We start from the raw sequence: 17370 nt of genomic DNA on the forward strand, positions 1-17370 counted from the left end.
AATAAGATTTCACCTGTGGAACTGTGTTGCTTATATCTCTGTAATATGTTTGACTCTTGTTTGTGTGTGTGTGTGTGTGTGGATGTTACATTAAGGAAATTGATGGTTTACTTCTGGGGCTACTTGATGAGTCTTTGGATCTTTCATTGCATCTTCTTCCATCAGCTTGTTTATGCCCACTAAGGAAACATCCAGTAGACACTTAAGAAATGTTTTTAAATATGCAAATGAACCAATTTTAGAAATCCAAGAGTCCTGAGACTTGGGAAAAGCCCTTAGAGGTTATGTAGTCCAGCTCCCTCATTTGGATGAAGAACCTTGAGGCCTTGAGAGATAAAGTGAAGCATCTTCTAATTCTGTCATAGCATTACCAGGTGATTGAGTTACAGCTTGAATCTGACAAGGGGAGTCCAAATCACCATGTGTCTACTCTTCTCAAGCACTAGAGAGTAGAGGCTAAGAGCAAAATCAGACGGTCTCTTAGCTCAAATAGCTTCCTTTTACTGGGTGGGGGGGGGTGGACAATGGAGACAGAAGCATTCTTGGGGCCCCATCATTTGAGGAGAAGGGCCATGCCTGGGCAGCTGGTGTGACAACTGTGCTTTGAAGGGCAGCTGCGGTTGTGAGAGGTGCAGGTGAGGAAGGAATAGAGGTGGAGGCCTGCAGTGTGAAAGTTCAGAAGTGGGACTGTAATTCGTGTCTTCCTTGTTTATGGCCTTACCTTGGAGTCCCTGAGCAAAGCTTTGTAAGAGCCGCAGCTCGGCTCTGTTCTCGGAGAGTCCTGGAAAGGGACATGCTAGGTCTGACAGTCCTGCAGCTGCCAGGTGGGGAAGCAGTTTGCCCAAGGCCTTATGGGTGGTAAACTGCAGAGATGGCCTTGGAATCTGCAGCTTGGGAGGCCGGGTTTGGGGCCTTTGAACCACTCCATTGGCTCCATGTTAAGGCGTCAAAGAGCCTGGTCGTGCAGACAGGGAGGCTCAGCTTTGCAGAGACCTGGGGGGGCGGGGGTGGCTAGGAGATGCCTGGGGAACACCTGGTGAGGCGGGGTGGGGGTGGGGGGCAGAGATCTGGGGAGAAGAGGTCACGCGGCCGGTGGGTACTGCTGGTTTGCAGGAGGGCCAGGATTGCCTGTGGGCCCTGGCATCCCTGGCGCCGACTCCTACTGGGCCCTGCATGGCTGCCTTGGGGCATGGGGGGGGGCATGGGCGGCAGACGACCGGGACCTGTGGGAGAGGCCCGGGCCGGGCGGGGGAGGGGGGCGCGGAAACGTCGGCGGAGAGGGCGGGCCGGGGAAGGGGCGGGCCGGCGGGCGGAGTCTGCGCCATTTCAGCTCGGAGCTGGGGCTGGCTCGCTCGCATTCGCAGTGCTGCCTTGCTCCCCGGCTGCCTGGGCGCCGCCTCCTCCTCGTCCTCTTCGGCTCCCTTCTCCGCCGGCTCCTGTCTCCTTCTCCTCCTCCTCCCGCTCCTCTCGCCGCCGTCGAGCTTCCCGCACCGCCATGGCGAACCTGAGCCCCAGCATCGTGGTGAGCCGAGCCCCCCGCCCCCGCTCTGCCCGGCCCGGAGGGGCGCTCGGGGGGAGGGGGCCAGGCTGGCACAAACTGGGCTAGAGCAGACTAGACGGGGGGGGGGGCGCGCTGCCCGGCTCCGCTTCGCGCCGTGGGCGGCGGGAAAGGAAGGGGGGGATCGAAGGCGCTAGAAAGGAGGGAGGGGGGCTGCGCTCCAAAATGCGGGTTCTTAGAGACATGGCCACCAGCCATGTTGGAGGGGGGAGATGCGGCCGCGGAGCCGGCGGGAAAGAGAGGATTTCGGGGTGAGCCAGGGTCCCGCGTGGGCGGCTGAGCCCAGCCTTTGAGAGGGTGCGAGACGGAGAAGCGGAGGGTCCCCCGAAAAACCAAGGGCGGAGCCAATGAAGCAGGGAGAGAGGAAAGTGCCTCCCCCCACCCCGAATTCATTCATCCGACGTTTTAAGGGGCCCCCAAGTCCAAGCCAGGAGCCCAATCATAGGAGCCCCCCCCGGGGGGCCACTGCTCCCCGGGCGCCCCCGGGAGCCTCCCCCGAATGGCCCCTGTGGAGCACCTAGCCGGGGCCAGAGACCTTTTGACCAGACCTGTTCGAGACACGCGCGCACGCACATAGAGAGGCGCGCGGGCGCGCGCAAAGATACGCGCGCACACAAACACACACACACACACACACACACACACACACACACACGCGAACGCATCCCAACCTACCCCCCCCCCCGCGTCCCTGCAGAGCTAGAGTCAGCTTCTAGTAGCTTAAAATGCATTCTTTTTTTTGCATTTGAGCGACTAGAAATCACCAGAACTAACCAAGAAAGAAGGGACCTGCTGAATCCCATCAGAAAGAGCCTCCTTCCCTACAGGGAGGTTATCAGATCCAGCCATGTCTTTAATGTGGTTCAATACAATATTTCATAAAGATTAAGGTGGATTTCGAATGAAGGCACAGTCCTAGACCCAGAAGGGAGGGTGAATTTGGGGGGGGGGGGGGGAGATGACTCACAAAGCTCCTGCCCCCAGGGAGCTGAAATGCCTTCTATGGAAGGAATAGCACCAGGTGGGTTATTGAATTTTTCCAAACGTGATCCTTCCCCATTAAATGCTCTATTAAAAAAAAAAAAGCTCTATTCAGCTTTTAAAAGCAAGAAATATCCATATCTTTCTTTGGATTTGAAAGCAGAACCAATCCATCCATTTAAACCTAAGATAAGACAGTTTCTTATCTCTTGGAAGGCTTGCACGTTGAAGAAATTCAATTTTGGTGTATTTTATTGATACTCATAGGTTTTCCTCACTCTTGTTGTGTAAACGATGTCTGCAATTGAATAAGATTTGCCCCTGCTTATGTGTTGTATTGGATGATTTAAAATGGATGATAGTCAACATTTTGGCCATCATGAGATGTTTTTGTATGGGTAATCCCATCATGCTTTGTCTGCCATGTCTGTTTCCTTGGCTACCTAAGAATGATGTGTACCTCCAAAAAAATAAAATGGAGGAAACAAGATAAATTTTAACCAAAAAAAAAAAAACCCAACCTCACTTATGCAGCTAGGGTGAGAAGATGTATTTGTATTTCTAGATAATTAATAAATGCCATGGGTGTTATATGTACCATATAAGGTGCATAGATAATGTGATATGTGCAGTTGTTCTCTTAATTTGAAATCTGTTGTTACTGGTATGTTAATCCCTGTGCTAGAATTGAATTTCACCTTGGCAAAAGGGTTTGTTGAGCTATTAAATGTGTCTTTTCTCACCTAGACTTCAGCAGCTGTGTTGGCAAGGAGCAGAAATTAGACTGTAGATGTTCAAAATTATTCTTTAATGTGTTGAACTAATAAGCTACATGAATTTTTATTTTGAGAAATGAGAATGGTATGCCACTTTCTGTATGTCTTCATTTTGTGTTATATGATTAATCATACAATACTTATCTGGATAATGCAGGTGGGAACCATAGGCAGAATGGAAGGCAAAGAAGATGGAGCCTACCATAATCCAAAAGAGGAGGGGGGAATCTGTTGCTTTGCTTTTCAGTACCTGGGGTTTGCTAGGCAGAAACTGGACTGCGGATTTTTTTTTTCCATGATGCAGACATGATGGCAGTCATCTGCTAATATATCCCCTTTTTCTTCCTGTCTACATGCTTCATTTTATGGACATTAAAAGACCAAAGGAGCTTGTTTCTGTTTTGTTTCACTAAAATTCAAATAAAAGAAGTAGCTGCCATGTAAAAAGAATATTAACATCAAAATGATGATTAGCCTGGCAGATCAACAATAAAAATCAGAAATAATAATTGAATATTTCTTCCTGCCTTTGACTACCCAATTAGTCTGGAAAAATAATGACACTATTACGATTTTTAACAACATCCAAGGATCATAGACTTTAACTGAAAAAATACCTTAAATTGAACATCTAGTTCAATCATCCTCTTGACACCCCCCTCATTTTACAGATGTGGAAACTGAGGTTCAGAATGGTTAAATGATTTGCCCAGGATCAGATAATGACAGAGCTAGGATCAAAATTCAGGAGTACCCCTCAAGTTTTTCTTCATTAGGCTGCCTCTTTGACTGTTTTGTATTCATGTGGTAGATTATTTAATGATTTTTTTTTAAACTGGGGAAGTCACATAAAAGCCTTTTGAATTACGTAAACATTTGTTTACCCTTCCCTTTCTCTCCCTTCCTTCTCTCCCCTCTCCTTCTCTATCCCCCCTCCCAATTCCATCCTTGCCTCATCCAAGTGTGGAGGGCACCCTATAGTCTCCTAGGCAACGACTGCCCAATCCTAGCTTCCATCAGGTTTTACCTAGCTGAAAAGGCTTTCAGTTTTGCCTGGAGACAGACCTGTGTATCTGATATTTGAAGACCAGTTTAGCTAGGCTCCATACAGTCATAGGCTAAGGACAAAAAAAGACCAAAAAAACCCAACCTCAAACCAGACCTTACCCTTAAGGACCTTAGCAGTCTAAATTCAGAGAGGCTTATCAAGAGGGGCTCCAAGGCGAAAAAGGGAGTAGGGGATGATAGAGGAATGGGTGGGACAACTCAATAATACTGTTTCCTGGGGTCTGAGAGCCTTGCCTTGTTAAGATGGCTGATTTTGCTTATTTTCCCTGCTTCTTGAGGTCCAAATTTCCTTACCACATTTAAAGTGTTCAGAACTGCTCTTGAAGACCCATATCCTAAGCCACAAAAAGATCTCCTTATCCATTTGGGGAAAAAAAATAACTGAATAATACCCCCCCAGTCAGATACTTAAAATATTTTAGTTGTTAAGTCATTTTTTTTCAGTTGTATCCAACTCTTTGTCACTCCATTTAGGGTTTTCTTGCCATATATACTGGAATACTTTGCCATTTCCTTCTCCAGCTCCTTTTACTGGTAAGGAAACTGAGGCACATAGGCCTAAGTGTCTTGCCCAGGATCACACAGTTTTTAAGTATCCGAGGCAAAAATTGTAGTTTATATATGAAGTAATAGTACCACATATATACCACATACAATTTTGGGAGGGTAAATTGCATCAGAATAAGACAATTTAAGAAGTCAGCATTCAATGTTTTGCATGACTACATATGTACAACCTTTGTCAAATTGCTTGCCTTTTCAATGAGGGGGGAAGGAAAAAATGTTAAAAATTTTTCATGTAATTGGGGGGAATAAAATATTAAATTACCCCCCAAAAAAGTCAACATTAAATGGTAGGCACAGGATATACAAAGACAGAAATGAAAGTCACAGGTCCACAAATAATCATCAAGTTCCCCGTGTAAATTTGAAAAGGCAAAGTAAGATTGTATATGGAGTCTGGCCTTGGAATCCAGAAGGTCGGGGTTTGAATCTCATCTCTGACACTTAATTAGCTTAGGTATTTTATCTGGGCAAATTACAACTTCTCTTGGATCCATTAAACCTGTAAAATGAGGTTGATTCATTGACCTCTAAAGATCCCTTTCAACTGTATATCTATGATCCTGTGATAAACTGAAGAAGGGAGAGATCACTAACAAGCTTGAGAATCAATTAAAAAGCATTTATTTAGCTCCTTCTATTTCCTAGTAATTGTGATATGTTCTTGAAATCAAAAAACAAAAGGAAGAACAGGGCTGAAGCTTCATGGAGGAGGTAGTCCCTGAGCTGAGCTTTGAAGGAAGAGAAAGATTTTGATAGTTAAAATACTAAAATACAAACACATGAATAGTACTTATTTGCAAGACTTATTATAAAATCAAATTATGAGAGTATAAATTTAATTAACGTTTAAGATTATGCAGCTTAGTAGTAGCTTTAATGAAACTGGGCTGTTGGCTCACATGATCTCAGAGTATAATCAAAATTAATTTCATGAGAATATTTGGTGCATTTTAATTCTCTTTAATGTAAAAGGGAAATCTGCCTTCCTTTTGCACAATAAGACTTGAAATGAAAGAAATAAGAATATGTCACAGTTCTAAAAGGTTGGAAAGCATTGCTAGATATTAGTAATATGGACCAGCTTATTTGTATTAAAGACTGTGCCTCTCTTAACTCCTGTGGCTACGCCATTTTTGTCTTCCTTGTCTATGTTAATTCTGTTACCATCTTTTGACCACAGTATTTAGAGATCAACAGACACAAATAGTGAATTGATTGGGTAAGTGCAAACTGCTTCATTTCCTTGTTTGTTGTCAAGGTTTCTCAGAAGATTATTTCACTTTAGATATGAACTGTATGCATACATCTTATGCAGACTATTGATTAAGTAGGTGAATCATAAAATTATTGAAAATGTGTTGGTTTTATTGTAAAATAAAAGGTATTTTCATAAATTCAATGACAAACTAATGCATATATCCCTCAATTTTAGGCTGAATTTCAATGAATTACTCAAGTTTATTAGCTTTGGCTATGTTGTCAAGTATTAATATTTTGCTTTTTATAGATATATTACACTTTTATCTGGAATCGTTAAGTAACTGAGTACTTGAATATTTGCTCAGGTCGATTAGAATTTGAAATTTTTGAATTTGTGTTGGAAAAGAGCTGCAATTGTTTCTCAAGTGCATGGATGAACATGGATGGTAATGGGGTACTGTTGGTAATGTTGGCCTAACTTCCAAATGTGGGACTTGGGGTGGGAGGCTCAGATCTGGACATATATTCCACTTCATTTTTTTAACATTTTCTCCATGATTTTTCATTCTCCAACAATATTTTGAGAGAGTGAGCTTTGATATTTAGGCTCCTTTGTTTTTGTTTATGGAATTTTATAAAATTCTAAAATACACAAACACACACAGGGCATTTCTATATATACAACAAAAGATATAGAGAAATCTATATTATACTATCGATCTCTATTTTGGACTATTGGCTGATTTTTAAAATTATATAATAAATCCTATACATTCAAAATTGTCCTGGTCTGGGCTTTCTTCTGTCTTTTAGCATTAAAGAATTTTTTTTTTGTTTTGGCAGCACTATTAACTCTCCTTCCCATGATTTCTCTCCACTCCCCATTAAAAACTGAAAGAAATATTAGTAACAAATAATCGCAGTCAGGCAAAATGAGTACACAGTGGCCATGTCTAAAAAAGGTCTGTCTCTGTATTTTGTGTCCATTACCTCTGGTTTCCTCAGAATGCCTCTGAAGATATGATTGGTCATTGAATTAATCAGAGGGCTTTGGAAAATCTTGTTCTTTTAAACTGTTGCTGTCCTGATTCACATGGTTCTTTTAGTTCTGCTTACTTCATTTTGCATCAGTATTCTCTGAAATCATCAGTTTGGTCATTTCTTGTGGTGTAATAATCTACCACATTCACATACTACAATCTGTTTAGCTGGTAGCCCAATGGAAAGGGCACTGAACCTGGAGTCAGGAAGACCTGAATTCATATCCACATATTAGCTGTATGGACTGGAGTTCCTAAGACCATTTCAGAGAATCTGAAAGGTCAAAACTATTTTCATAATACTAAGATGTGATTAAAATAAATATCATATGGTACATTAATTTTATAAATACTATATAAACTACTGACTAATTATTCATATCTGTGAAGCTAGAATTTTTTTCTTAGTTAAAACTAAAATCACATACCACAATAGGCTGAATAGCAAAAGTAGATAGGATCTTCTATTAACATTAAAGAGATTTGCAGAAACACATAAAACAATGCCATTTAAATTTATATTTTAATTTCTAATGTAAATATACACGTATCCTATAGAGACAGAAGCTCTTTGGGGGTCTTCAGTAATTGAGATCCTGAGACTAAAAGTTTGAGGACTGTTAATCTAAGGAAAACTCAGCAATGCCCCCCCCTTTAGATTTGAGTTCTTTGTTTTGCTTGTCATTATCCCTACCTTGTATAACTAAGTTTTAATTTATCAACTGGAAATAAATTTTATTAATTTATCCCTTTCTACACTCCACCACTGAGCAATTTTTTTTTTAAGAAACTGGAAAAAGGGGCGGCTAGGTGGCGTAGTGGATAAAGCACTGGCCCTGGAGTCAGGAGTACCTGGGTTCAAATCTGGTCTCAGACACTTAATAATGACCTAGCTGTGCGGCCTTGGGCAAGCCACTTAACCCCGTTTGCCTTGCAAAAACCTAAAAAGAAAGAAAGAAAGAAAAAGAAAAAAAAACCAAAGTTGTTTTTCTTTATATTGTTATTGTATACATTGTTCCTGCTTCTGTTCACCTTGCTCCTGTATTTGTTCAGCAGTCTTACCAGCTAATTCTGAAACTCTCTGTTTCATCGCTTCTTAGGGCAAAATAATATTCCAACTGGATGCAGTTACCACAATTTATTTGGTCGCTCCGTTGGGGTTTCCCTGACTCCAGGCCCAAAGTCCTGTCTACTATGCCACCTAGCTATTGTTCTTTTACATTGTAGGTACTTGATAAATGATTTTGATCTTCTCCCATCTTCCACTTTCCCTTTTGGAGGAATTCCGAAATTTGCATTAGTTTTATATACAAGTCAGTGTTTGATTTACTCTTGTCTCCAGTTTTAGTTGCTGAATTCAGGGACTTTGTGTGGGGGAAATGATCCACATTTCTTCTGCATTTTATTTTTGGGTATGCTGCCCTAGCTTTGGATTCTTGTGTTAATGTTACTTCCCTGGTTAGGGTCCCCCCCCTCTGGATCTTTGAGGTTCAAAGCACTGGATCTTCAGGGGTTTAGCTGTCTTCTCAGAATGGAAGAATAGGAGGGACTCATAGGATTCCTGCTGTCTTGCTCCCTGGAGTCTTCTAATGGCCTCACCCTGGTACTTTGGTTAGGCTGATAGATGGTTGCACTGGCTTAGCTGGGTGCAGGGTAGCTTCCTTTCCTTTTCTTGGGGGCTTTCTGGCTACTTGTTGGTGCAGGTTTAGGGTGGAAGAAGGCACACATGGGTTTCTATTGTGATTTTTAAAAACCATTATTCAATTTGGTACAGATATTCTGTTGGAGTATATAGGAGCTTGGCTTCCATTCAGGTAACCATCTTTGCCAGTTTGGATGAGCCTTCTTAGCCATTTGCTGAAGATTGCTTCAGTGGGCACTGATTGAACTGTTGAGAAAGCCAGACATGATGGCTTGTGTCCATAGAGAAAGCCAGATGCTGTCATTGCCTAATAGACTTTCAAAACTGGATGCCATCCCTGTGGTCCATTCCTGTGGTTTCCCTGACCAAAATGAGCTACCTTGGTTACCACTCCTCACTAGAAGCTATCTTCTATTAATTAGAATGTAAGTTCCTTGGTGGCAAGGCCAATGTTTTTCACATACTTGAGCCCTAGACTACACCTGTGTCTGCCACCTCAAAGAAAACGCAACCCTTCTTGCCCAAGTTTTCTTTTACTTGGTGGATCGGTATATTATCTAAGTGGGGAGTTGTAGTACCTGCTTACTGTAAGTTACCCATAAAGATGAGTTCAAATAAGTGGTCTGTGACCTCAGCCTTCAGGTTACAGGCCATCATGCTGTTCTGAGAGTATTAATGCAGCTCTCATACATCCTGGAGAGAACTACATTGAATGGGAGTCCAACCAGAAGGAAAGGTAGGGACTAAATACATTTGGGGCTAATTGTTTTAGTAGCAAGATATTTATTTATACATTTGATGGGGTCATGGGATGCCAGCAGCTTTATTATTATTGCTATCAAAAACCTTATTATTGACATTAACAATTAAAGATATAAAATAGTAAATTAATGACAATGCTATTTTATTTTGTTTTAGCACCTTGCACTTAATGAAATATAGTCATATCATTATCTCATTTGCTCTTTACATCAACAAAATTAAAGACCACAATCCTAAATATTAATTATTGTTATTTATAAAATTACAAAGGTAATTTAATAAAAATGCTATTTTGTATAGTACCTTGCAGTTAATGAAATGCACTTGTGGCAATTCTCACATTTCCTTCTTACAATCTTATAAACTAATTGTAAAGATAAATATATATTAACAAAATTTTCATAGAAATGGTGTTAATAAATTAATAACAATTCTATTTTAATCTGTATAGCATCTTGTAGTTAATAAAATGAATTGATAGATGCTACCTCGTAACACCATTTTATTTTGTATTTGCTCTTTGCAATTAATGAACTAAATTCATATCATTTTCATGTGTGCCCTTCACCTTAACAGAACGGTAAATATCACAATCCTAAATATTAGTTAAACATTAACAAAATCACAAAGCTATTAAGACTTTGCCGGTTTTTTAATTAATTTTTTTTAATATTTTGCTGTTAATGAAATACATTTGTGGCCATTTTCACAGTTCTTCACAGCAATCCTATAAACTAGTTGTTAATGTTAACATCATTGTAAAGATCAGTCCTAAATGCAAATTATTGACATTAATAAAATTATACAAATATTAAGAAATTAATAACCTATTTTATTTTGAATATCACTTTGCAATTAATGAAGTGAATTTATGTCATCAATTAGACAATTGTAAAGCCATTTCAATCCCAAATACTAGTCACTAGCATTAACAAAATTATAAAGATGTTAACAGTGCTGTTTTACATAATACCTTCCAGTTACTGAAATGCCTTCATATCATCATATTATGTGCTGTTCACATTAGCAAAACCGAAGAGATCACCTACTAAGTTTTCACTAATATAAACAAAATCACAAAGATATTCATAACAATGCTATTATTTTGTTTAGCACTTTGCAGTTAATGAAATGCATTTGTGGCCATTATCTCATTTGCTTTTCACAGAGTTACTATAAAGTAATTGTTAATGTTAGCAACACTATAAAGATCACAATCCTAATTATTTACATAAACAAAATTATGGAGAAATATTAACAAGTTACTGATGCCATTTTATTTTGTAGAGCACTTTACAATTAATGAAATGAATTCCTATCAACATTTTTCATGTGCTCCTCACCTTAAGTGGTAAAGATCAGTCTTAAATATTAGTTATGAACATTAACAAAGTTAAAAAGATAATTTTAATGACAATGCTAAAATTTTGTTTAGCATTTTGTAGTTAATGAAATGTATTCCTGGCAATTATTTCATTTGCTTCCTCATGACAGTCCTCTAAACTGTTATTTTTAAATAACAATGTAAAGCTCCACCCATAATACTAGTTGTTAGTAAAATTATAAAGATAACAAATGCTTATTGGCTTAATAAATAAATAACAATGCCATTTTGTTTTCTAGATCACTTTACAGCTAATAATCAAAATCCTATATTAATATTAGCAAAATCATAAAGATGTTTGCTGTTAATGAAATGAGTTCATGGCCATTATCTCATTTGGTTTTTTTTTAATTCAATGTAGCTATTTATTTATTTGTTTGTTTTTCCAGCTTGTATGTTGAGATAATTTTCAATATTCAATTCTTTATAAGTTTTGAGTTCTACATTTTTCTCCTTCCCTCCTTTCCTTTCCCCTTCCCCATGACAGAAAGTAATCTGATATAGGCTATACTTGTAAACTCATTTAATTTGCTCTTCACAGTGAACCTATAAAGTAATTGTTAATGTTAATGGAATTGTAAATGTAAAAATACATTACTAAAATTTTAATAGAAGTAATATTAATAAATTAATAACAATGTTATTTTGTATAGCACCTTGTAGTTAGTAAAATACATTCGTAGCCCTCACATCTCATTTTATCCTTTCAAATAAGCCCAGGAGACAGACATCACTATCCCTATTTTTATAAACTGAATTACCTGGACAGGCAACATTCAAACTTGCCTAATTCTCATTCAAAATCCACTCTCCTTACCAAATTAGAAATTCTAAAAATTAAAGGAGAAATTAATAAAATTGAAAGCAAAAAAAAACTATTGAATTAATAAATAAAACCAAAAGTTGGTATTATGAAAAAACCAATAAAATTGATAAACCTCTGGTCAATTTGATTAAAAAAAAGAAAGAAGAAAACCAAATTGCTAGCATCATAAATGAAAAAGGTGAACTCGCCACCAATGAGGAGCAAATTAAAGTAATAATTTGAAATTATTTTGCCCAACTCTGCCAATAAATTTGATAATCTAAGTCAAATAGATGAATATTTGCAAAAATATAAGTTGCCCAGGTTAAATGAAGAAGAGATTAAATACCTAAACAACCCTATCTCAGAAAAAGAAATTCAACAAGCCATTACTGAACTCCCTAAAAAAAATCTCCAGGGCCTGATGGATTCACAAGTGAATTCTACCAAACATTTAAGGAACAATTGGTTCCAATCCTAGATAAAAACTCTTTGGAAAAATAGGGAAAGATGGAACTCTGCCTAACTCTTTCTATGAAATCAATATGGTGCTGATACCTAAACCAGGAAGAGTTAAAACAGAGAAAGAAAATAGACCTATTTCCCTGGTGAATATAGATGCAAAAATCCTAAATAAAATCTTAGCAAAATGATTACAACAAGTTATCACTAGGATAATACATTATGATCAAGTAGGATTTATTCCAGGAATGCAGGGTTGGTTCAATATTAGGAAAACTGTTAGTATACTCAATTATATCAACAACAAACCTATCAGGAATCATATGATCATATCAATAGATGCTGAAAAAGCTTTTGACAAAACACAGCACCCATTCCTATTAAAAACACTACAGAGTGTAGGAATAAATGGACTGTTCCTTAAAATAATTAGCAGTATCTATCTGAAACCATCAACAAGCATTATATTCAATGGGGAGAGGCTAGAGGCATTCCCAATAAGATCAGGGGTGAAACAAGGGTGCCCATTATCACCACTACTATTCAATATTGTATTAGAAATGTTAGCATCAGCAATTAGAGAAGAAAAAGAAATTAAAGGAATTAGAATTGGGAAGCAAAATCCACTCTCCTTTCCCCTACGCCACAGTGCCTCTCTTCAGGGGACCATCTAGTCCATGTCATACACAAAGGGTATCCCCACTCTGACATAACAGTCATACGCTTAACTATGTCACTCTCCTGCTAAACTCCAGTGGCTCCCTAGTACCACAATAATAAAAAGTAACAAACCCCAGGTCGACGTTTTATAGCTTTTTCCAACCTGACTCCAATCTCCCTTTAGTACATGGGCATGAAATTCATTTCTTCTTATAGCTTCCTCTCAGAAGCCCTAATTTCCTTTCAAGTGCATCCCCCTCTTCCTCCTAGCTGCTTATTTTTCTCCACTCCCTCTATTTCCTATTTTCTTACCTTTCTATGTTTCGTTTCGTTTCGTTTTGAATTTTATTTTATTTTTTTTATTTTTTTTATTTTTTTTGCAAGGCAAATAGGGTTAAGTGGCTTGCCCAAGGCCACACAGCTAGGTAATTATTAAGTGTCTGAGGCCAGATTTGAACTCAGGTACTCCTGACTCCAGGGCTCCAGCTCTATCCACTGTGCCATCTAGCCACCTCCACAAAAGTTTATCAAAGGTGAACTCACTAGTAGAGAGAGAGAGAGGAAATCTAATTGTTGGATTGGAAAATTAAGTTGGGAGGGAGGTAGAATCTGGTGTCAGTGTCTGGTGACTGAACCCACTTAGTGAACAAGCATCATTATTACCCTTTTGTAATTATGGGAAGTAACTTGCTCAGGGTCACAGTTCTGTTGGAGGTAGGATTTCTGCTCTAATCTTCGTGCCTCCAAGTTCAGCACTCTCAGTCATTTAGTCAGCAAGCATTCATTAAGTACCTACTGTATACCTGATACTGTACTAGGAACCAAGAATACAAAGAAAGGCAAAAGACAGTTCCTGTCCTCAAGAGTTGACAGTCATGGGGCAGTCATGGGGCATCTAGGTGGCACAGTGGATAACACCGGCCCTGGAGTCAGGAGTACCTGAGTTCAAATCCGGCCTCAGACACTTAATAATTACCTAGCTGAAAAAAAAATAAAAAAAGAATTCAAAAAAAATTACCTAGCTGTATGGCTTTGAGCAAGCCACTTAACCCCATTGCCTTGCAAAAACCTAAAAAAAAAGTTGACAGTCTAATAGAGCAGGCCATATGCAAACAACTAGAAACAAACCAGGTACATATATGATAAATTCGATATAACCAACATAATTTAGCATTCTTGGGAACTGGGAAATACTTATTGTGGGTGAAGTTTCATCTGGAACTTGAAGGCAGCCAGGAAAACCAGGAGGGAAAGGCATAAGGGATAGCCAGGAAAGATGCATAGACTCAGAGATGGAGTGATTAATCTGCCATCTGAATGGAGGATGGACTGGAGTGTGGAGGGACTTAAGGCTGGGATACCAACCCAGCTGGCTAGTAGAATAGTCTGGCTGAGCTGAGATGGTCCCTTCCAGCTCTAGGTTTATGAGCCCCAATTGCAAAAAGAGACAGATTTAGGGTTGAATTTAGGTAAAACTTATTAATGGAGCTTTCCAAAAGTAGAAGGGGGCTAACTGGGAACAAGATGGTTTACCCTTCTATAAAGGTCTTCAAAAAAGGCTAAATGATCATTCCTTATTAGGTATGTTGTAAAGTTGATTCTTGTTCAGCTTGGACAGCATGGTCTTTGAGATCTCTTCAGAGAGGGATTCTACAATTTTGTTAACTTATGATGTAGTGGGGCAGCTAGGTGGCGTAGTGGATAAAGCACCGGTCCTGGAGTCAGGAGTACCTGGGTTCAAATCCGGTCTCAGACACTTAATAATTACCTAGGCGTGTGACCTTGAGCAAGCCAGTTAACCCCGTTTGCCTTGCAAAAAAAAAAAAACAACCTAAAAAAAAACTTATGATGTAGTTTCCTAATTTCCGGATAATTGCTCTCTAACCAATTACTCATGTGATTGCTCTCTAACCAATCGCTCATCACCCAGTCTTATGCCTTCCAAGAAAAGTTCTGTCCTTCCTGTTTCAGAGCTGAAGGGCAGTCTTTGGCCCTAGTTGCTCTTGGTGGAAGCACTAAGGACCCAGGAGCCCCAAACCAGGGACATGAGGAAAGTTATATTTAGCATTTAAAAGGTTGTGAAAGACAACTGAATAGGATGTACAATCTAAATTTTCTTCCCTTTTTATCATTCCCTTGTCTCCCTCCTAGTGAACCTTATCATAAAGAAAAGAATTGTTTTAAAGGGGGAAGAAATTTTTTTTATTAGCAAAACTGATCAAATGTTGTGGGGGGGGGTGACATTATAGGTAATGTTCTACCCCCGCCTAACTTCTTGAAGGCAGGTAGGAGAGAAGTGTCTGTGTCTGTCTGTCTGTCTCTCTCTCTCTCTCATTTTTTTAAGTTTATTTATTTTTAGGTTTTTGCAAGGCAGAGAGGGTTAAGTGGTTTGCCCAAGGCCACACAGCTAGGTAATTATTAAGTGTCAGGCTGGATTTGAACTCAGGTCCTTCTGACTCTATGGCCGGTGCTCTATCTACTGTACCACCTAGCCACCCCAAGAAGTTTCTTTTTTTTGGCACAATGACTTTGCAACTTCATTCTTTCCAAGTTACAGTAGAGGAATCAATTATGAGTGAAAGGAATGTTTAGCAGATAGTTTAGTTTTACATTTCAGATGCTTGACCATAGTCTCAGGCCTCCACTATGCTTCTTTGTAGATATTTATCTGTGGAATTGATAAATTAGGATTTGGTAGACAGCAGTTCCTTTACTTTTGAGACTTGACATGTATCTGTCGTTGGTTTGTTTTGTTTTGTTTTGTTTTTTTAGTTTTTGCAAGGCAGTGGGGTTAAGTGGCTTGCACAAGGCCACACGGCTAGGTAATTATTAAGTGACTGAGGCTGGATTTGAACTCAGGTACTCCTGACTCCAAGGCATGATGTTCCCAAATTAGGGTCAACAACCTATGCTATTTCTAACCAAACCATCTTATTTTTGTGAAACTTTGTTTTTCAGATTGAAGATGATGAACCAGGCTATGACCTGGACTTGTTTTGCATCCCTAAGCATTATGCTCAAGATTTGGAAAAAGTATTCATTCCTCATGGACTTATCATGGACAGGTCAGTGAGACTTTAAATTGATTGGAATGTCAAAACTTTAAAATTTTCATTTATTTTTTAATAGCAAAACTAATATGATTTTTTTAAAATGTTGATTACTAATGTATAAAAAGTTTAAAACCTTTTTTTGCAGCTATAGACATGTTGGCTATACATAGGACTTTAGATTTTAAAGCTAATCATCAAGTCTAATCTCTCATCAGGAAACTGGCATGATGAAAATAGAATGTGGAACTTATTGAAGATCTGGATTCAAGTGAAACCTGTTAGCTCTGTAATAATAATGGACAAGATGTTTAATCTCTCTAGACATCTGTAAGATAGGAGGATTGGACAAACTGGCTTCCAAGGTCCTCCATTCCAGCTTTAACTCCATGATTGTTTTGGAGCTGAGATTTGAACCCTGCTCCTCTGACTCCTGATCCAGTTCCCTTGCCACTATGTTATGCTACCTTGCTTATAGTTTTTCATGCTTTAAAATCCTCTTCACTTAAAAACAAAACATTCTTTTGAAATCCAAAAGGCTGATGATGAAGTAAATGCACACCCCTCTCCTCAGATTTTAGGTGGTAGACTGTAGGTACAGAGTGTCCATATATACTGTCTGATGGGATTATATATGGGATAGGATATACTACAGATACTGTAGAGATTTCCTTTGCATAATTGTTGGGGGAAAATGACCACGAAAACCAAAAATGTCAAGTAAACAATTTTAAAATCAAAAACATCATTGGATAGTGGAGATCCTTAGTGATGAGTATTGCAGAACTTGAGAAGTAGAGCCCCAAGTAAGATGCTGGGAAACATGGACACTTCTGTGAAAGTTCCAGAATCACTGAGAAATGGGATGGGATGGGATTGAAGTACAAGTTCAAAGCAGGCTGTGTATCTGGAGCATGCAGAAATTTTTCTAAAAACAAATAGTGTCATGTCTTCTGTGCAACTTTCACAGAAGAAATTGATCACTGGAATACTGTATACTGTAATTGTAAACTTGGCTTTCTAGTGAATTGTTTTTTTTTCCCCTGGTAAAATAAGAATTCTTTTCACGGGGCAGTGAGGGGTGGGGGGTAGATTATAATACAATTCAAGTCTTAGGCTCAGGGAGTTTTAGGAAGAGTATTCACTATTAAACACATTCTCTTAAATTCTTGGATTCTTTTTTACCCAATTAGGACTGAACGTTTGGCCCGAGATGTGATGAAGGAGATGGGAGGCCACCATATTGTTGCCCTCTGTGTCCTCAAGGGTGGCTATAAATTCTTTGCTGATTTGCTGGATTATATCAAGGCCCTGAACAGGAATAGTGATAAATCAATTCCTATGACGGTAGATTTTATCAGATTGAAGAGCTACTGTGTAAGTATATTCAAGCTTATTCAAGGTGATTGAAAGAT

At 39.0% G+C, this 17370-nt stretch overlaps 1 protein-coding gene across 3 annotated transcripts in view; it reads left to right on the top strand.

Annotated features, from left to right (window-relative positions):
- The first annotated feature begins 1335 nt into the window (after positions 1 to 1335).
- The window catches only part of HPRT1 (hypoxanthine phosphoribosyltransferase 1), a 29864-nt gene continuing 13829 nt past the window's right edge, over positions 1336 to 17370 (top strand). For all 3 annotated transcript variants that reach the window (XM_074207957.1, XM_074207958.1, XM_074207959.1), the window contains exons 1-3: positions 1336 to 1522; positions 15864 to 15970; positions 17149 to 17332. In XM_074207957.1, coding sequence (XP_074064058.1) covers positions 1496 to 1522; positions 15864 to 15970; positions 17149 to 17332 — 318 coding nt within the window. In that variant the 5' untranslated portion in view covers positions 1336 to 1495. The remainder of the gene's footprint in view (positions 1523 to 15863; positions 15971 to 17148; positions 17333 to 17370) is intronic.

The sequence above is a fragment of the Macrotis lagotis genome, chromosome X, assembly GCF_037893015.1.
Source record: "Macrotis lagotis isolate mMagLag1 chromosome X, bilby.v1.9.chrom.fasta, whole genome shotgun sequence".
In the NCBI taxonomy this organism is placed as follows: Eukaryota; Metazoa; Chordata; class Mammalia; order Peramelemorphia; family Peramelidae; genus Macrotis; species Macrotis lagotis.